Here is a 22064-nt window from a genome sequence, read left to right as displayed (position 1 = left end):
ATCATCTCAGAGTAAACATGGCATTCTCTGTGTATTCAGTTTCCCCTGGGAGCTATGAATTATTTCCTTCCTTAAAAGCTTATTAGTTCAACAACTTGCAATGAAGATGCAAACATATAGAAGCACCTCCACGCAAAAGGAAAGTCACATGTTTAGACATGTGTTTGTGTTAACTTAAGGGCAGATATAAGTTGGAACAGTAAGTAGCACCTGCTGCAACGAACACTGGTTAAGTAAGTTTCACTATAATATAGTGATGTCAGTTGAAGATTCCCAGATCGGTGGATGTAATTTCAGTTTTTAAAGTACCACGCTTCCTCAGAAAACAGGCAATAAGGAAAAAATAACCTTCTATTTATAAAGCAACTTTGATGACCTTGGGTCTTCCATAGAGTTGTAGTCACTGTAGTAATGTAGGCAACGTGACTGCAATTTGTGTGCAGCAAATTCAAACCCATGTTGTGATAATGACCAGATCATCTACTTGTGAACTAAATATTGCTCAAATACTGGAGGAAATCACTTAGTTGTTGTCAAAATATTGCTATAGGTACTATTGTAGCCATCTGAAAGGAGAAGCCTTGATTTGGTGTCTCATCCAAAACGCAGCACCTTCAACAGCTCCCTCTGTCCTACACTGATTGTATCATTTTGAATCATATACTCAGACCTTTGGAGTAGGTCTTGAATACTACATTCTGTGTTAACTAACAAAAGAGGAACCAGCTGAAGAGCTGATGAGATCCTCATATTGCTTCTTTCTAGGACAGTTTGCTTCATCAACGGTAACCCAGGTACTTAACAAGCCTTTACCCAGAATTAAGTACCCCTGGAGCACTTTAGACTATGAGATGTTGGCAAATTAAATCAGTAGCTCTAATTAATAGGATGGGTATCAAGGGGTAAGGCTCACTGGGAAAGAGCGAATGATTCCCGAGTAGCTGCCTCCCACCCCTGGTGTCAGGTCCGTCACTCAAGCACTTGAATGCTTCTAACACGAATCCCCAATATAGTTTGCTTCTAATGTATCACAAGAGTCTTTCCATGTGAGCTGTGGTTTTGCCCTTAGCTCTGAGTCAGGAGGTCTGGGTTCAAGTTTCCACCTGCCCCTCAGGTGTTTAATGGCATAACTGACCATGTTAGTTAGAAAATATTTACAATGCTCACATGATGAGCCCATTTCCCACTAGTGGGTCAATGACCCCAGTAAGGTGATAATGCCCTTACTGTGGCTATGATTAGTTGGTTAAGGACCTCTGGTGCTGGTGTAGAAAGGACATCCTCAGCCTTTGCCCCATGGACATCATCAGGTGTAGAAGCAGGAATGTGGCAGGGTTACCACTCACTGCCCTTTTGTTTGCTTACATAAACCCTCTCATATAACCACACTGATACCACCCTCATTCACCAAGAGAAAAGGAAGAAAATTCCTGTCCCCTCGCTGCTGATCGGGAGCAAAGATTTGATCTGTAGTTAATTTTCCTGTCACCCAGGGAACTAAGTTAAATTGTTGACAGACTGACATAAAAAATAATTCTCAAAGTTATGTACCATTAATTTGAAATTTAATGATTCTTTAAAGAAAACGCTCTTTGTTCCCTTAAGCTATCCTGACCTGTTCCTTTGTCAGAACAGATTTTGAAAGTAAAATGGACTTGATTAATCTTGTAATGTTTCTAGAATTTTGTAGTCTGCTTAATTAAACTTTAAGGAGCCAGAGTAACAGAGAGATATTAGATACTAAACTGTTTTTTGAACTGTTAGTTTTCCAAGCTCCTCCTACCCTGAATGATTGTCAACTTGCTGAACCCATGGAGAGTCTGTTGCAGTGTTGACAGAAGTTCCCTGCACTCTACAGTTTTTCATATCTCAGGTTCTCACTCTACGACTGCAGCTTCTAAAATCTCATTAGGTGCTGGGTCTCAAACGTGGCTTCAGCTGAGCTGGAAAGATAGCTTGAGTTAAATGGTTTATAGAACATAGTGCAGTGTCATAGGTGGCACAGTGGTTAGCACTGCTGCCTCACAGCGCCAGAGACCCGGGTTCAATTCCCGCCTCAGGCGACTGACTGTGTGGAGTTTGCACGTTCTCCCCGTGTCTGCGTGGGTTTCCTCCGGGTGCTCCGGTTTCCTCCCACCATCCAAAGATGTGCAGGGTCAGGTGAATTGGCCATACTAAATTGCCTGTAGTGTTAGGTAAGGGGTAAATGTAGGGGTATGGGTGGGTTTCGCTTCGGCGGGTCGGTGTGGACTTGTTGGGCCGAAGGGCCTGTTTCCACACTGTAATCTAATCTAATCTAATCTAAATTAAGGGATAAATAGTGTATTCCTTCTCTTACTCTTTATCTCACATTTGTACTCTGTATAAGCACAGTATGTGAAATATATATATTCTGCGGGGAATAATGGAATTCAAATCCAACTCTCATTGCAATGTCAGTTTAATTCCTTACTTATCTTTTTTTAAGTAAAGAAATAACCTTTGTTTTAAGTTTCGTCCTTGGTTTCCTTTCCTACCTGTAACCTTCCACAGTGCTGGAGTCCTCAGATTTCCCTACTCATCCAACTCCTGCCTGTTGCTCAGGCTCTCATCCTTCCATGGTGACTGGATGTGTTTTTAGGTGCTAGGGCCCAAGTTCCAGCGCCCCACCCTGATTTTAACGCCTTTACCTGCATTGGCTGAAAACAGAGGTGTATCCTAGAAAGTTTGTCTCACCAAGGGACAAATGCAAGAATGCCAAATTTCAAACTATTACAGTCACTAATACTATTGGTGAAAAGGCTGCTGATTGACCAAGGTGTTACCCTGGAGGAAGTATTGGGTGTCCCAAGCTCCACACCTCAAAAGGTGTGAAGCTTGAAAATGTTTGTTTTGTTTGTAGAGATTGGGTCCCTGACACGAGTGGTTCTAGAAAACATTAATCAGCTATGTTACAGACTTGACTGATTATCTGAAATTGGTTGTTAGTGTGGGCTGGTTGAGTGTAGGACAGTAAATATCCTGATCAGATTATTGTTTGCAGTGTGTTGTGCAAAGTTACAAGTACTGGAAAATTGGATTAGAGTAGTTAGGCTCTTTTTCTGTATTGTAGATCTCTAACTCTGGTCCAAAGGCTACATCTTCCAGGTCTGCAAAATGCCTGGTCAACCTCAAATTACTCTGGAAAAGGTGAAGTTTGTTTAAAAAAAATTGAACACAGGTTAAGCAACCTGCTTTGCCTTGCTACTAACTGTGGCTATGCGTTGTGATTTATTTCTCATTCAGAGAATGCTCTGTCTGTCAGAAAAGTGACTAATAATACTTATGAATTTCAGTGCAGGTCCCATGCTCGATACATTGGCTGTATATCCTAGTGATTAACTGATCAAAGTAAACAGCATGATCATAAGCTGAGTGTAGACTCTACTTGACCAACTCTCACTTTCAAAACCCAAAACAGAAAATTTACTGTCAGATGAGTTTCTGCAATTGGGCAGCACTTGTTCAACATTTCTGACTGCATTAGTGGCTACACAACCAACCAATTTAAGATGATCAGTCAGCTTACCAATCAATCAGTACTCTCTTTTCAAATAGTAGAAATAATTGTGATCATTTTAGATTTACATTCTTGCTCTAGTGAAGGCAAGATGAAAAGCTTCAGCAAATTCAGGTTCTGTTTCAATACAAATACTGGTTGGAATCCTGTCTCGATGGATTGTTTACATTGAGGCCTTATAGCTTTAGATAATTGACTTTGAACTCTGAAAAATGTCATTGGATCAGAAGTGTTAACTCTGATTTCTTTCCACAGATACTATCAGACCGCCTGAATTTTTCCAGCAATTTGTTTTTTTTCTCTGATTCATTCACAGTTACTTCTGTTTTTATTCATTGTTTAACCCACTGCCACATCTCTTCCAGGCAAGTCCACCTTGAAGACGTTCTGCTCCTCTCTCTGATAGTGTCTCAAAAAAGGGTCACTGGACCCAAAATGTTAACTTTGGTTTCTCTCCACAGATGCTGCCAGACCTGCTGAGTTTTTCCAGCAATTCCTGTTTTTATTGTTGAATGATGATTTAGTTCTTAATCCAACATTGATTGAAACAGTAAGCATCAGCTTGGCTGAATCTTTACCATTCTCTCATCTAAGCAAAAATGTTGTGTGGTCATAGCTTCAGGAGTTGAGTAGGTAATCTAGACTGACATTTCAGAGCTATTGGTCTTAGGATGAGATACTAAACCAAGTTTGTTCAGGGAAGTGTCTCCATATTTAGTAAATAGAAACAACAAAAAGACTATTTAGTGCGCCACTCTGTTGGAATTGTTGATTCAGACTGGCTGTTACAGGGGAAATTTCTCTGACATTGTGGTTAAAACTACCATCTCGACCTAGCCAAGTTGTTATAGTGGAATTACAACTCTGGCATCTACTCAACAATCTGAATAATTTCCTAGGAATGTCGTATCCACAAAAAGCAAGCCAAATCCACATTGAACAATTACTGTCCGTCTTTGTGCCAGTTCCCAACCCCATCAATGACAGAGTGATGCAATGTGTGATAGGACACGTGATAACCTGATCACTGACATTCAGTTTGGGTTCCACTAGAACACTCGGTTACTGATCCCATTTCAACGGTGATTCAAATAACCTGAATTCCAGAAGTTGATTGAGAGTATGTATCCTTAAGACCAAGGCAACATATGGCTGACTTGGCTGGTGTTTAGTTGCCCTAGCAAAGCTAGAATGAATGGGAACTCTGGGAAGACTCTGCAGTGCTTTGGAGTCATACCTAACGCAGACAAAGACGGCTGTGATTATTGGAGACCAATTGTATCAGAATATCACTGCAAAAGTTCTTCAGGGTATGTTCTAGGCCCAAATATCTTCATCTTCAGCTGCTTCATCAGTGATCTTTCCTACACCATAAGGTTAGAACAGGAGAATGTTCACTGATGGTTATGCAGTATTGTGTGCCATCCTCTACTCCATAGGAGCAAAATTAGATCATTCAGTCAGTTGAGTTTGAACTACTGTTGGATCTTGGCTGAAATGTTTCTCATTCTCCTGCCTTCTCCCTGTAACCTTTAATTTCCTTTACTAATCAAGAGCCTATCAATTTCTGAATTAAATGCACTCAGTTACTTGGCCTTCACAGTCTTCTATGAAAGGGAGAAAGAAAAGAGTTCCACAGACTCACCACCCTCTAGCTAAAGACATTATTCCTCATCTCAATTGTCCTCAGACCCTGAGGCATTCTGAATCCTTATGGAGCATTACCTGGATGGCATTCAGGCCTAGGCTAATAAGAGCATTCATGGTGTGCAAGTGGCAGGCAGTGAGCATCTCCAACAAGAGATAGTCTGACCATCGTCCTTGACATTCAATGGCATTACCATTGCTGAATCCACGACTATCAACATCCTGGAGTTACTCAACCAAAAACTGCAAAGAGGCAGCCTTACACAGACTGTGGTTACAAGCGCATGTCAAAGTCTAGGATTCTGGTGTATGTCATTCATCCTCTGACTCCACAGCTTGAGTCACACTTTTTAAAAAAAAATTACAAGCCAAGGATGCATTTGAATATTGTCCACTTGCCTGGATACACACAGACTCAAAGAGCTCAATACCATTCAAGATAAAGCAGGCCACTTAATTGGCACTACATGCACCACCTTCAAGATTTCTATATGCCACAGTTTGCATATTGAAGATTTAGTATGTGCAATGTGTGCTTTACACTGTAGGAACTCACCAAGCTTCTTTCAATGCATCCTTCAAGGTTGTGATCATCTAGAAGGGCAGGGGAAACTTTGGTTTAACATCCTGTCTGAAAGATGGCCCCTTAAATGCTAGAATCTCAGCCTTGATTAGGTAGGTGGGTCTTGCGAATCAAGCTTGAAACCTTTGACTCGGAGAAGAGAATGCTACCACAAATCTACAACTGATATTTCGCAACAAAAATAATTGTAAGAAATATGTTACCTTCCTTTCATAGGAACTTGTGAATCTGCTGTTAACCGGTAAAGCTGTCTCCAATGTTTTTAATGATGTCGTAGAGCTGGATTCTGGCAATGGCAACATCACAGTCCTTAAAGGAATTTCAGGACGCAGTGACATTGGGCTGTTGTCACTGTTTGAACACTACAGTATCTGCAAGGTAGGTGTCCTGAGACTCCTGTGGAGTCTCTTGTTGCATGTTTTTGGTTGCTTTTGAACATCAGTATACTCTCTGCAAGATGCATGTTCTCAGCCCAATGGTTTTGGTGCAACTACTGATGGAAGTATAGCTAGGTAGACAGTAAGGGTCCTTTAGTAAGGATCAAAGTGTTGCTGTCCCATAAGCTCAGCTTCAGTCAAAGCAATGATGCTAGTGCAGTTAATAGGCAAGAATGGTGTGGATGACCTTTTGTGAACAAATGTACGGGAGGGAACTATGGAAAGAGCCAAATTAATCTGCTTGCAGAGTTAAAAAAGACAACAGTGGATGAGGTGGCTAGGGAAGGTTAGACCACAGTGGTTATATTCGGTGAGCAAGTTGACAAAACAGAACTGTAGGACTGGGATTGTTAATTGTAAGCAGTCAATGAAGGCAGCCTTAAAGAAATAAATAGCTCCATTCTTAATTAATGGGATGATGGCACAAAGCTAGGAATGGCAGAAGAGTATGGATAGGTTTGCGCACGAGAACTGAAAATGGGGTGTTATGCGGAGGGGAAGATTAAGACCTCAGCATGACTGAGTGGCAGGTTGGAGACTGAAAGAGCATGCATTTATGTGGCTTCTTTCATAGCCTTAATATCCAAAGGTACTTCTGAAGTGTAATCAATGCTGTTGTGTTGGGAGTGTTGCAGCTAATTGTTCACGCTGAGGTCCCATGAAATGAGAGACACTCTGCAATGGCTGAGGAAAATATTGGTCTTGGGTCTGGATTACAAATGGCAGATGGGAGATAAGTGGACCTAGGATAGATACTAGGGGCTAGTGTGGAACAAGAATAAGTCAGCAGGGAGAAATAGACCACACTGGGAAAATCTGAAAACGTTTGATTTAGATTTAGTTTTGTTTTAATGTGTACTCAAGTAAGAGAAACAGGAGTACAATGTTGCCACACATGGTACCTAGGTACAAAATATAAATCCCAGAAATAAAAAAAATTAAAAAGTTCAGCGCTACAGTCTTCTTAGCAAAGAAGTAGAAAAATAAAGAAATACAGTTAAAATATCAAACATTACAGTCCTTTCTTGAGCCATGGGCCTGCAGATACTCCGAGCTGGTCTTCCCCAAGAGGGCTTGCTGTCCCCTATGCCGGGCTAAGACCCACCCAGGCACACCAGGCTTCTCCGCTCGCAAGGCTGCGACCCTGACCACTATCCCTTGTGGCCAACTGCTGCTGACTACCATCCAGCTCACACTGGGACCCAGCCGTTGCCGCTCCCTGTTTCCACAGCATCTAAAAGGTAATTGAGAAACACCAAAACGAGGAAAAAAAATTGAGAAAAGGAGAAACAAAAGAAATAAAAGAAAGCGGGTGAAATGAAGGAGATCCAGACTCAAGAGCTTGGATGCTGCCTAAACCACCTCTGCCATTTGGACGGAATCCAAGATATCTGAAAGTAAAGGCAAAGAAGTGGTCAGAATCTTGAAAAGATATTGCCCCGAAGTGTAGTGTAGTGTAGTTGGCACTGGGAGATGGGGATGTTTCACAGCAGCTGCAGAGAGAACTCAGGATCACCTTGCTATGGCACTAATCAGAATTGGTTTACTCTCAATTTTTGTATCAAGTAGATATAATTTGTACCTGTTTGGTCTTTTTATACCCCTGTGAATGAAGGACTCTGACAGCATCACATCTGCTGCAGTTTATTTTAATCCTCCATAGAACATGGCATAAGAAATCAGAACAGAAGTAGGCCATTCAGTCTGTTGAGTCAGAGAGTGATGCTGGAAAAGCACAGCTGGTCAGGCAGCATCCAAGGAGCATAAGCCTTTCATCAGTCCCTCAAGCCCACCTTTCAGTAAGATTTTGGCTAATCTGCCCCAAGCCTCAACATAACCATCAATCCCTGATACTTACCTCTTCTTTTAAATACATTCACGTTCTAGCTTCCACAACCCTTTTGGGTAGAGAATTCCATACACTCACTGCCCTCTGGGAAACAGAATTTCTCTCCTCTCTGTTTTAATTGACTGTCCCCTTTCTGACCCCCAGTTTGAGATGCCCCCACTAGTGGGAACATCATGACATCTACCTTCAGAATCTTGTATGTTTCAATAAAATTATCCTTCATTATTCTAAACTATAATGAATAAAAACATAACCTGTTTAGCCATTCTTGATAAGTCAGCCCTTTATCCCACTAATCAACCCAGCAAAACATTTTTGAATAGCCAGCAATATTGGTATATCTTTCCTGTAAATTATGGGGACCAAACTGTACACAGTACACCTGATGCAGCCTTACCAATACTCTGTACAGTTGTAACAAGACATCCTTTTTAAAGAGACAATCTGATCATTGCTACTTGACATTTAATGATATTACCTTCACTGAATCCACGATTGTCAACATACTGGGAGTTACCAATGATCAGAAACTCAACTGGACTCACCAAATAAATACAATGGCTATAAGAACAGGTCAGAGGCTAGGAATACTGCAATGAATAATTCACCTCCTGACTCCTCAAGCCTGTCTACCATCTACAAAGCACAAGTTAGGAGTGTGATGGAATACTCCCCACTTGCCTGGATGGGTCCAGCTCCAACAACACTCAAGAAGCTTGACACCAACCAGGACAAAGCAGCCCACTTGATTGGCACCATATCCACAAACATCCACTCCGTTCTTCACTGACACTCAGTAGCGGCAGTGCCACCATGCAATGCTACGACCTACAAGATGCACTGCAGAAATTCACCAAAGATTCTTTGACAACACCTTACAAATCCACACTACTTCCATCGGGAAGGGCAAGGGCAGCAGATAGATAAACACCTAAAAGCATTGTAGATCTAGCTGCAATGAATAGACTATAGCATTTCAAGAAGATAGCTCATCACCACCTTTTCAAGATCAACCAGGGATAGGCAATAAATGTTGGCCGATTCAGTGATGCCCACATCCCAAGAATGAATGAAAAACAAAACTCCAACCTCCTTGGAATGTAAACCAAAATTCCGTTTGCCAACTTAGTTACTTGTGGCACCCACATGCTAACTTCTTGTTTCACAAAAAACTGTACCCACGTACCTCTACTGCAGTTTTTTGAGTCTTTCTCCATTTAAATAATGGTCTAACTTTTGATTCTTCCAACCAAAGTGCCTGATCTCGCACTAAATTACATTAAATTCTACCTGCCAAGATTTTACCTATTCACTGAAACTGAACAACAGAAGTTAGACTAATTGGCCTATAGTTTCCTGTTTTCTGTCTCCTCTTCTTGAACAGGTGGGTCACATTATCAGTTTTCCAATCTGTTCGAATCCTGTGGGAATCTAGTGAGGTCTGGAATAATTAGACCAATGCTTCCATTATTTATGCAAACATTTCCTTTAAAATTCTTGATTGCAGGCAACTTGGCTACTTTAAGTCATAGAGTCATAGAGATGTACAGCACGGAAACAGACCCTTTGGTCCAACTCGTCCATGCTGAGTAGATATCCCAACCCAATCTCGTCCCACCTGCCATCACCCGGCCCATATCACTCCAAATCCTTCCTATTCATATACCCATCCAAATGCCTCTTAAATGTTGCAATTGTACCAGCCTCCACCACTTCCTCTGGCAGCACATTCCATACACATACCACCCTTTGTGTGAAAAAGTTACCCCTTAGGTCTCTTTTGTATCTTTCCCCTCTCACCCTAAACCTATGTCCTCTAGTTCTAGACTCCCCTACCCCAGGGAAGAGACTTTGTCTATTTATCCTATCCATGCTTCTCATGATTTTATAAACCTCTAAGAGGTCACCCCTCAGCCTCAGATGCTCCAAGGAAAACAGCCCCAGCCTATTCAACCTCTCCCTATAGTTCAAATCCTCCAACCCTGGCAACATCCTTGTAAATCTTTTCTGAACCCTTTCAAGTTTCACAACATCTTTCCGATAGGAAGGAGACCAGAATTGCACGCAAATTCCAAATGTGGCCTAACCAATGTCCTGTAGAGCCACAACGTGACCTCCCAACTCCTGTACTCGATACTCTGACCAATAAAGGGAAGCATACCAAACGCCTTCTTCACTATCCTATCTACCTGTGACTCCACTTTCAAGGAGCTATGAACCTGCACTCTCAAGGCCTCTTTGTTCAGCAACACGCCCTAGGACCTTACCATTAAGTGTATAAGTCATACTAAGATTTGCCTTTCGAAAATGCAGCACCTCACATTTATCGAAATTAAACTCCATCTGCCATTTCTCAGCCCATTGGTTAATCTGATCAAGATCTGAGGTAACCTTCTTTGCTAACCACTACACCTCAATTTTGGTGTCATTTGCAAACTTACTAACTGTACCTCTTATGCTCGCATCCAAATCATTTATATAAATGACAAAAAGTAGTGAACTCCGCACCAATCCTTGTGGCACTCTACTGGCCACAGGCCTCCAGTCTGAAAAACAACCTTTCACCACCACCCTCTTGTCTTCTACCTTTGAGCCAGTTCTGTATCCAAATGGCTGGTTCCCCCTGTATTCCATGAGATCTAACCTTGCTAATCAGTCTCCCATGGGGAACCTTGTCAAATGCCTAACTGAAGTCTATCTAGATCACGTCCACCGCTCTGCCCTCATCAATCCTCTGTTACTTTTTCAAAAAACTCAAGTCAAGTTTATGAGACATGATTTACCATGCACAAAGCCATGTTGACTATCTCTAATCAGTCCTTGCTTTTCCAAATACATGTACATCCTATCCCCCAGGTTTCCTTCTAACAACGTGCGCACCACTGATGTCAGGCTCACTGGTCTATAGTTCCCTGGCTTGTCCTTACTGCTTTTTTTAAACAGTAGCATCATGTTAGCCAACATCCAGTTCTCTTACTTTGTCAACTATTTTGTCCCTTGTAATAGACGCTGTTGCAAAATCTTTCCTCCCATTAGCACCTTGCTATGTGTTATCTTTGGCATGTTCATAGTATCCTCCACTGTGAAGACTGGCAAAATATTGGTTTAAGTTATGCCATTTTGCTTTCCTTGTTATGAATTCTCCAGCTGCATCTTCCAAGAGTTCTACACTTGACTTTCCCCTTAGTCTATTTTTCCAGCATGCTTTGGACAACCTTTTTAGAGTCATAGAGATGTACAGACCCTTCGGTCCAACCTGTCCATGCCAACCAGATATCCCAACCCAATCTAGTCCCACCTGCCAGCACCCGGCCCATATCCCTCCAAACCCTTCCTATGTTGCAATTGTACCAGCCTCCACCACATCCTCTGGCAGCTCATTCCATACATGTACCACCCTCTGCGTGAAAAAGTTGCCCCTTAGATCTCTTTTATATCTTTCCCCTCTCACCCTAAACCTATGCCCTCTAGCTCTAGACTCCCCGACCCCAGGGAAAAGACTTTGTCTGTTTATCCTATCCATGCCCCTCATAATTTTGTAAACCTCTATAAGGTCACCCCTCAGCCTCCGACGCTCCAGGGAAAACAGCCCCAGCCTATTCAGCCTCTACCTGTAGCTCAAATCCTCCAACCCTGGCAACATCCTTGTAAATATTTTCTGAACCCTTTCATGTTTCACAACATCTTTCCGATAGGAAGGAGACCAGAATTGCCCCCAATACTCCAACAGTGGCCTAATCAATGTCCTGTACAGCCGCAACATGACCTCCCAACTCAGACAAGGACACAGCTGGTGTTCCTCCAAAGCTAATTCTGGATCCCAGTACTCACTCTCAGTCTCACACTCATGTTCCTGACCGTGGACCAGAATTGCTGTAATTAATCTATGGGATGTGACTGTCTCCTGAGACAGAGAACTCAGGAAACAGCATCCCCCACCATGTATCACAGTGTCTGTTGCTAAGCTTCGTGCTCATCAACTGTGAACCAGCGTTCCATGAGCAGACAACATTTGCTGCAAGTGTGTTCACCATGGTGTCTATGGTGTCCACACCCAACCATCTCTGTTCTATTCTGTTCGGTTAATTTGGATATTAAATGTTTTAAAAGTGAATGCTCTTTAGATGTAATAATGCCTAGTGATTTAAATCCGTTGGCATATATTTTGTTTTACCCACCAATCATTGGTTTGTTTTCCTGTGATGTCTTATTTTGTTTCTTCCTGTAAGAGCCAAGTGGAAGGGGCTATCTGCTGCTGGTTTTTAGTTCCTGCTATTGCTTCCCTTTTCATGCAGGTCCATTCTTTTCCTTATCACTGTCCAGTGAAGGGAAATTTCTCAACTCAATAATGCGGGAAGGGCTTCATCCAGTTGACATTGACCGTACCTAACAACGTTTGACTGGCTGTCAACATAATATCACATCAAACAACTTCTCAGCATTGAACCAAACTTTAGGTAGCAGGCTGTTTCCTGTTTTCTAACAAAACAATTTTAACACCATTTTACAAAATTGTTGGTATTTCACGTTTCAGCACTCTGTCTTTCAATGCTATTGTCTCCGATTTCCCATTCGCTGCAGTGAGGTGGACAAACTATTGTGAATTAACAGAAAATTCATCACTGTCAAACAGAAGAAGTACGGACATGAATCAGTTTTATCCTGGCTCCTTTATGAATTCAACTTTCCCTTGTGTGTGCCTCCCTCTCCCTCAATGGATTCTTTACTCGGTTTACTTGTTTTTCCTCTGTCACCAATTCCATTTCTCCTATTTATCTCTTACCTAATGCTTGTTTGAGTCCCGGACTGACAGCCATTTGGATCATCATGCAAATGTTGGCTAAATCCCGAATGTGGTTCAATTGGAATGTTTTACTTGAAGAACAAATATTTTTTAATGTGATTTGGGCTGAATCATTACTTTAGTAAGGTACAAGTGGCTGATAGTATCAATGGAGCCATACTTTCCTCCTTCTGAAGGCATTAGCCCCTTGATGGGGAAAAAAAAAATCAGAACAAGAAGGCAACGGTCAGAACACTTCGAAGTGATTGTTGCTGAAGTGCTTTTGGTACAAATGCAATTGGAGTCGGTGTAGGTTATTCAGTCCGGAACCTATGTCACTGTTAGATTGTGCCTGATGTATACATTTCCTGAACTGCTCCATTTCCTTTACCCTTAAGAGAATTCTGTTAATCTTCAGTTGATTCCCTGCATCGATAGCCTCCCTTTTTAAGTTCATTCATGATATGGTTCTAGGCCTGCATTTATTGCCCAACCCTAATTGCTTTGTAGAAGGTGGTGGTTAAGTTTTGCCTTGAACTGCTTCCGTCTTTGGGATATAGGGCACCCACAGTGCTGTTACAAAGGGAGATCCAGGATTTTGATTCCGTGACAGTGAAGGAATGGGAATATAGTTCCAAGTCAGGGTGGTGTGCATCTTGGTCGGGAACTTGCAGATAGAGGTGTCCTTGAATCTGCTGACCCTATCCTTGAAGATTGTATATTAAAATATATTATTGAAGAAACTTTGGAGAGTTTTTGCAATGCATCTTGTAGATGGGACACACTGCTTGCCACTGTGTTTTAGTGATGGATGAGGTGCCAGTCAGACTGGATAATGTTAAGTTCCCTTGTGTTATTAGAACTGCACCCATCGAGCCAATGGGGATTATTCCTGTCTTATACCTTATAAATGGTGGATAGACTTTGGGGAGTTACTTGTTCTCTCTAGGCCAGGTAACTTCAAATTTCTACAACCAATAATTGTGTCTAATTATTTTGTGATTTCCTCCTGAACGGCCTGATTCTAATTTTAAGATTGTCAAATTCACGTTTCCTCTACCAGTGTGATTTGTTTCTCTGTGTCAACCTTAACATACCAAAAACCTTTTCGAAATCCACCTACACTTACTGGTTAGTGGACAGGAAGTGGAGAGTAAAATAAACATTGGAAAGTACTTTTCACTATACTTGCTCTAATTATGTTTATGTCTAAAAGTATGAAATTTCCTTTCTTCCAGGTGGGATCCTTCCTGAAAACTCCTAAGTTTCCAATCTGGGTGGTGTGCAGTGAGAGCCACTTCAGTGTCTTATTTTGCCTGAAGAAGGAATTGATGAGTGACTGGAAATTTGAGAGAAGATTTGATCTCTTCTACTACGATGGCCTCGCCAATCAACAGGAAGAAATTCGACTTACAATAGGTGGGTAAACTAAGAAATTTCCATTTTGAAGTATTCCTGTTAGTGAACTTGGTCAGATCCCATCTGGAGCAGAGTATTCAGTTGCGATCCTCACAACCAATATGTTTGGCTTAGAAGAGGTGCAGAACTACCAGAATGATAGCAGCATAAACGAACTTCAATTATTAGGACAGGTTGTGCAGTTTACATTCTTGAGTGAAAGGATTAAACTAACTGGTCTAACTATAGTGTTCAAGATAATTATAGAAGTTCGCAGGGTATGTGGATTTAGTGTATTTCCTATGGTGGCTGAGTCAAGAATTAGGGAGCTTAATTGGAACATTAGATTTTAGTTTTTCAGGAATACAGGGTATTCAGCTAGTACAGAGGAACTTCAATTATCTGATCGACACGGACAGGGAGTATTTTGTTTGCATAATCGAATGCTGGATAACATTTCTTAGCCAAGCACTGGGACCTTGCGATCTTGTCTGGATAATTTGAAATTCGGATAATCGAATGCCGGATAATCAAGGTTCCTCTGTACTACTTCACAGAAAGGGAGGGTCACGAATCTAATTTGGCACAGGATGCAATGGGGACAGTCAATGTGAAACAGATGTTGTAGTTAAATACACGCAGTTTCTGAAGGTAAATGAACAAAGTGAAATTGGCAGGTATAATGTTGTGGGACTGGGAATAAATATCCAAGGACACACTTTCTGTTGGAAGGACAGGCAGGTGAGCAGAAGGGGTGGTAAGGAGTGAAATTACTTCAATAGCAAGAATAGAGTTGGAAGCTGTAGGATCTGTGTGGGTAGAGTTGAGGAGCCACAAAGGGAAAAAGACCCGGATAGTAGTTGTGTACAGGCCTCCTAACAGTAGTAAGGATGTGGGGCAGAAAATAATACAGGAGATGGAAAGGCATGCAGGAAAGGCACTATTACAATCATCATGAGGGTCTTCAACATCGCAGGTGGCCTGGGAAAATCAAGTTGATGTAGACGTTAAGAAAGGGAATTTGCAGAATCTCTGAAATGGTTTTTGGAGCAGGCCACTAGGGAACAAGCAATTCTGGATTTAATGATGTGTAATGAGGCAGACCTGATTAAGGACCTTAAAGTGAAAGGATCCCTGGGGGGCAGTGATCATAACATGATAAAATTCACCCTGTAATTTGAGAGGGAGAAGCTGGAATCGGATGTTACAGTTTTACAATTGAGTAAAGGTAATGACAAAGACATGAGGGCGGAGCTGGCCAGGGTTGGTTGGAAGACAATGGAGCAGCAATGACAAGAGTTTCTGATCGTAATTTGGGAGGCACAGCAGAAATTCATCCCGAGGAAGAAGAAACCTGTTAAGAGAAGGACGAAGTAACCATGACTGACAAGGGAAGTCGGGGACAGCATAAAAGCACAAGAAAAAACGCACAATGTGGTGAAGCTGAGTAGGAAATCAGAGGATTTGTAAACCTTTTAAAAACCAGGGGATAACTAAATAAAGCAATAATGGGGAGAAGCTGAAAGATGAGGGTCAGTCAGCTAGTAATAAGAAGATTGCCAAACTTATTTTAGATGTCTAAAAAGGTAAGAGAGCAGCAAGAATGGTAAGTGGACTGATGAAGAAGTAGTAATTGGAAGCCAAAACAAATGGCAGAGAAACTGAATATGTACTTCACTACATATCAGAACTTCAAATGAGTCAGGCACAGAGGTGAGTATAGTGGCCATCACTAAAGAGAAGGTGCTGGGGAAACTGAAAGGCATGGCGGTAGATATATCACCTGGACCCAGTCTGGTACACTCCAGACAGTCCAGATTAGACTGTAAAGTCATTGGTGGTGATCTTTCAGGGATGATGGGAATCAGAGAGAGTCCAAGATGAATGGAAAATGGCTAATGTAAGAAGGAAGGGATGCAGAAGACAGGCAACTACAGGTCAGTTGGCCTGATTGGGAAGATTTTAAAGTCCATTATTAAGGATGGGTTTGCAGAGGACTTGGAAGTGCATGATAAAATAGAGTTGAATCAGCACAGCTTTGTCAAGAGAGGTCATGCCTGACAAATCTGCTGGAATTCTTTGTAAGGGTAAAGGAGCAAGTTAGACAAAGAAGAACCAATGGATGTAATTTATTGTATTTCCAGAAAGTCTTTGACAAGGTGCTGCACATGATGCTGCTATATAAGATAAAAGTCTATGGTATTAGAGGCCAGTTATTGGCATGGATAGAGAATTGGCTGACTGGCAGAAGGCAGAGCGTGGGGATAAATGGATCTTTATCAGGATGGCGACAAGTGACTAGTGGAGTTCTGTAGGGGTTACTGGGACCACAGCTATTCACGTTATGTATTAATGAGCTGGAAGAAGAAACTGCTAAGTTTGCAGATGACACCAAGATAGATGGAGGGACAGGCAGTGTGTAGGAAGGGGGAAGGCTGCAGAAGGATTTGGACAAGCTAGGAGAGTGGCCAAAAAATAGCAGATGGAACACAGTGTGGGAAAGTGTGAGGTTATGCACTTTGGTAGGAAGAATAGAGGTGTAGAATATTTTCTTAATGGAGAAAGACTTCGGCAATCTGAAGCATAAATGGATTTGGGAGTCCTAGTTCAGGGCTTCTCAAATTTAACGTGTAGGCTGAGTTGGCAGTTAAGAAGGTAAATACCATGTTAGCATTCAGTTCAAGTAGACTAGAATACAAGAGCAGAAATGTACTGCTAAGGCTGTTGTATAAGGCTCTCATAGTTGTGGGTATGTTTGCTGAGCTGGGAAGTTGATTTGCAGACATTTCATCCCCTGTGTAGATGACGTCTTCAGTGCTTTGGGAGCCTCCTGTGAAGTGCTGCTGTACTGTGTCTTCTGGAATTTATTTGGTTCCGTTCCTCCTCATGGTTGCTGGTTCCAGTTGTTTGCTTTAATGGCCGGTATATTGGGTCAGGTCTATGTGCTTATTGATAGAGATCACGGATGAGTGCCTTGCTTCTAGAAATTCTCTGGCTGTTCTCTTCTGGCAAAATTCTCTGGAAAAAGAACTTCAACAAAAACTAAAACATCTTATCAGCAGATCCAAACACTCCATACAATTATCACAGGAACTCCTAGACAATATCAAGAACATTAACATAGACAAGACTGAAGCAATGATCTCATTTGATGGGCGGCACGGTGGCACAGTGGTTAGCACTGCTGCCTCACAGCGCCGGAGACCCGGGTTCAATTCCCGACTCAGGCGACTGACTGTGTGGAGTTTGCACGTTCTCCCCGTGTCTGCGTGGGTTTCCTCCGGGTGCTCCGGTTTCCTCCCACAGTCCAAAGATGTGCAGGTCAGGTGAATTGGCCATGCTAAATTGCCCGTAGTGTTAAGTAAGGGGTAAATGTAGGGGTATGGGTGGGTTGCGCTTCGGCGGGTCGGTGTGGACTTGTTGGGCTGAAGGGCCTGTTTCCACACTGTAATGTAATCTAATCTAATGTAATCTAATCTAATCTAATCTAATAGCACTATTCACTTCAATTGACAAAACTCTAGCCAGAGAGACAATAGCCAACCTCCTGGACAAACCGAATAGACAACATGACAGGGAACCTATCAACAAGGTCTGCATACTCAAACTATTGGACCTGTGCTTGACGAAACACTTCGCATTCAACAACCAAATATATGAACAGACCAATGGAACACCTTTGGGCTCACCCATCTCTGGGGTCATAGCAGAAGTGGTGATGCAAAGACTGGAACAAACAACCCTCCCACAAATCAACAAGCACATGGACCCAGACTCAATATACCGGCCACAACAACGAACAACTGGAACTGGCAACCAGAAGCAGCAGGAACGGAACCAGATAAATTCAGGAAGACACAGTACATCAGCACTTCACAGGAGGCTCCAGAGCTCTGAAGATGTCCCCTAGGCAGAGGATGAAATGTTTGCAAATCAACTTCCTAGCTCGGCGAACATACCCACATACCTACAACAACCAGCACCTGAGATACAAATCTTTACTCAAACCTTGTATAAGGCTCTGGTCAGACTGCATTTGTAATATTGTGAGCAGTTTTGGTTCCTGTATCTCAAGAAGGAAGTGCTGGTGTCAAAGGATATAGCCCAGAGAAGATTTACAAGAATACTTCTGGGGATGAAGGGTTTGTCATCGGAGTGTTTGAAGATCTGGGTCTGTACTTGATCGAATTTAGAGGAAGCGATCTGATTGAAACTTGCGGAATACCAATTGAGTTTCATAGCCTCATTTGGACATGTATGTGGATAGGAAAGGTTTATAGGAATATGGGCCAAATGCAGGCAATTGGGACTAGGTCAGTTAAGAAACCTCTGCGACATGGATGAGTTGGATCGAAGGACCTGTTTCCATGCCGTATGACTCTATATAAAATACTGAGAGGCCTGAATAGTAAGGACTTGGAGATGTTTCCACAAATAGGAGAGACAAGGATCCAAGAGCACAGCCTCAGTGAAGGGACAACCCTGTAGAAGTGAGACTAGGAGGAATTTCTTCAGGCAGGTGGAAGTGTGGAACCCATTGCTGCAGCAGGCTGTGGAGGCTGAGTTATTGAGTGTATTTAAGACAGAGATAGGTTCTTGATTAGTAAGGGGATGAAGAATTACAGGGAGAAGGCAGGGAATTGGGGTTGAGAAACATATCAGCCATGGTCAAATGATGGAACAGATTTGTTGGGCCAAATGGCTTAATCCTGCTCCTGTATTTTATGCTCTTATACAAAGCTCGGGATCAATTGAAAACATCAAAAGATAGATTGGCAAGGCTATGAGTTGTTACAAGACTAGAGATGAGAAATTTAGAAACTAGGAGCGTGAGTAGAACTGTGCCATTCTGCCCTTTGATTCTTCAATATGATCATGACTGATCATACATCTTAGCATAAAGGAACGGGAGTCAGACATTTGGCCCCTTGAGCTTGCTCCTTTATTCAATAGAATAATGGCTGATCTGACATTTCTCACATCCACTTTCCTGAATTTTCCCCATAACCCTTGATTTCCCCCTACTAATCAAGAATCTATCTATCTCAGCCTTAAATATACACAAAGCTTCTCCCTCCCCTCAGCTTTCTGTGGCAAGGATTTCCAAAGAGAGACAACCCTGCGAGAGAAGAAATTCCTCCTCATCTTAGTCTTAATTGATGTCCCTTTATTCTGCCCTCTGGTCCTAGACTCTCCTATGAGGGAAGCCATCATCTTAACATTTCACCTAAGAGGGCTAGAATTTCACCTAAGAGCAGAAATGTACTGCTAAGGCTGTATCAGGCTCTGGTCAGACTGCAAGCCCCTTAAGAATCCTATATGTTTCAATGAGATCACCTCTCATTCTTCTAAACTCCAGGGAGTAGAATTCCAACTTGTTTAGTCGTTGCTTATAAAACTGTCCCTCCATACTGGGGATCATGCTCATGAACGTTCTCTCAACTGCTTTACAATGAACATCCCTTGAGCCTTCCTGATAACCTGCTCTGCCTGTGTGCTCGATTTCTGGATTTCATGCACAAGTTCTCCCAAGTCCCCTTGTGGTACGGTTTCATGCAGTTTTTTGCATTTAAATAATACTTTGTTTTTTGTCCTCCCTTCCAAAATGAGCAACTTCACCTTTTCCCACTTTACATTCCATTTGACAGCTTCCTGCCCACTTAGTTAACCTATCAATATCTCTCTAAGCTGTTTGTATCCCTCTCGCAACCTGCTTTTCCACCTGTTTTTGTGTCATATGCAATCTTGGCTACAATGCATTTGCTTCCTTCCTTCAAGACATTAATATCTCTCAGACCGCAGTAGTCCCAGCACTGGTCATGGGTCACCACTAAAAGAACAACTTCTCATCCTCACTGATGTTGCCTGCCCATGAGCCAATTCTCTATCCATGTCAATATGCTACCTCCAACACTGTGGGATCTTACCTTATGCCTTAAGTCTTTGAGAGGTACCTGGTTGAAGGTCTTTGGAAGTCTAAATACAACACATCTTCTAGTTTCTCTCTATCCACTATTCCAGTACTTCTTTGACAATAGATTTTGAGTTAATTAGCTTATGGTTATCTGCTTTTTACCTCCCTAGCTTTTCGAATGGAGTGTCACATTGACAACTTTCCAATCCCCTGCTCTCCAGAATCCAAGGATTTTTTGGAAAATTACAACCAAGTTACAAGTTGCAACTACAATATCTGTTGCAACATTTTTTTAGGATCTTAGGATGCAAGCTACCAGGGCCAGTGTACGTACTTGTGCTTTCTCTCATTAGTTTGTCTAGTATACTTCTCTAGTGATGGTGATGGTACTTTATTCCTTCCTCATAATTTACTATTACTGGGATGTTCTCCCATTGTAAAGACTGATGCGATTTATCTGTTTAACTCTTCTGTAATTGTGTTCATCAAAACCATCTCCCCAGATTCATTTTCTAATGGGCCTCTGTAGGCGTTGATCTCTCTCTCTTCCTTCTTCATAGAGTTTATAGAGCTATACAGCATTGAAATAGGCCCTTCAGCCCACCATGGGCGGCATGGTGACTCAGTGATTAGCATTGTTCTTTCACAGCGCCAGGGACCCAAGTTCAATTCCACCTTCGGGTGACCGTCTACATGGGTTTCCACCAGGTTCTCTGGTTTCCACTCACAGTCCAAAGATGCACAGGTTAGGTGGATTAACCATGTTAAATTGCCTGTAGTGACCAGAGATGTGCAGCCTAGGTGGATTAGCCATGGGAAATGCAGGATTATTGAGATAGGGTGGGCCTGGATGGGATGCTGTTCAGAGGGTTGGTGTGGACGTGATTGTCCGAATGGCCTGCCTCCACTCTGTAGGAATTCTATGTCTATGCTGATCAACAAACACCAAACTACACTCATACCATTTATCTACATTTGGTCCTTGGCCTACTATTGCCTCGGTTTTCAAGTACTCATTCAGATGCTTCTTAATTGTTGCATGAGTATGTGCCTCCACCACGTTTTTAGAAAACATGTTCCATATCTCTGTCACCTTCTTGATGAAGCATATTTTTCTCATCTCCTCTAACCATTTGCTCCTCACCTTAAACTTATACCCTGAGGTCTTAGACATATCTGCCATGGGGAAGAGATTCTCACAATCTACTCTGTCTATGCCTCTCAATCACGTTCTCCCTCCATCTCCTGGTGCCCCAAGGAAAACAATCCCAGCCTATCCAATTTCTCCTCATAACTGAGACTTTTAATCTCAGGCAATATCCTAGTGAATCTCCTCTGCACCTCTCCAATGCAGTCACGTCCTTCTGATCCTGTGGTGACCAGAATCGCATTACTGTGACCTAACCAGTGTTGCATTAAGTTGTAACGAGACTTACTTGCTCCTATACCCTAAGCCCCGAGTAGCGAAGGCTAGCATCCCATATGCCTTCTTCGCCATGCTGTCTATGTGATAACTCTTTCAGGGATCTATGGACTAGTACACCAAGTTTCCTTTTCCTCAGTACTCCTTACAGACCTACCACTCATTGTGCACATCCTTCCCTTATTAGACCTCTCAAACTGCAACACCTCAAACTTATCAGGATTAAATTGTATCTGCCATTGTTTTGCCTGATTTACCAGTTGATTAATATCAGACTAGCCTGATAACAGGAGAGAGTGAGGACTGCAGATGCTGGAGGTCAGACTCGAAAAGTGTGGCGCTGGAAAAGCACAGCCAATCAGACAGCATCCGAGGAACAAGAGAGTTGACGTTTCAAGCATGTGCTGTTCGTCAGGATACCTGATACCATCCTCTTCATTATCAACAACATCACCAGTTTTATATATTTTAGTATGCTAATATTGTCAATTT

The 22064-nt window shown here is 42.2% G+C and overlaps 1 protein-coding gene across 2 annotated transcripts in view; it reads left to right on the top strand.

Moving 5' to 3' along the window:
* The window catches only part of mindy4 (MINDY lysine 48 deubiquitinase 4), a 186465-nt gene that overhangs the window by 144688 nt on the left and 19713 nt on the right, over positions 1–22064 (top strand). For both annotated transcript variants that reach the window (XM_043690847.1, XM_043690846.1), the window contains exons 15-16: positions 5985–6146; positions 14076–14256. In XM_043690847.1, coding sequence (XP_043546782.1) covers positions 5985–6146; positions 14076–14256 — 343 coding nt within the window. The remainder of the gene's footprint in view (positions 1–5984; positions 6147–14075; positions 14257–22064) is intronic.

This window comes from Chiloscyllium plagiosum, chromosome 5 (assembly GCF_004010195.1).
Source record: "Chiloscyllium plagiosum isolate BGI_BamShark_2017 chromosome 5, ASM401019v2, whole genome shotgun sequence".
NCBI classification, from domain to species: domain Eukaryota; kingdom Metazoa; phylum Chordata; class Chondrichthyes; order Orectolobiformes; family Hemiscylliidae; genus Chiloscyllium; species Chiloscyllium plagiosum.
The sequence above is the reverse complement of the archived record's forward strand: the minus strand, read 5'-3'. Positions and strand labels throughout refer to the sequence as shown.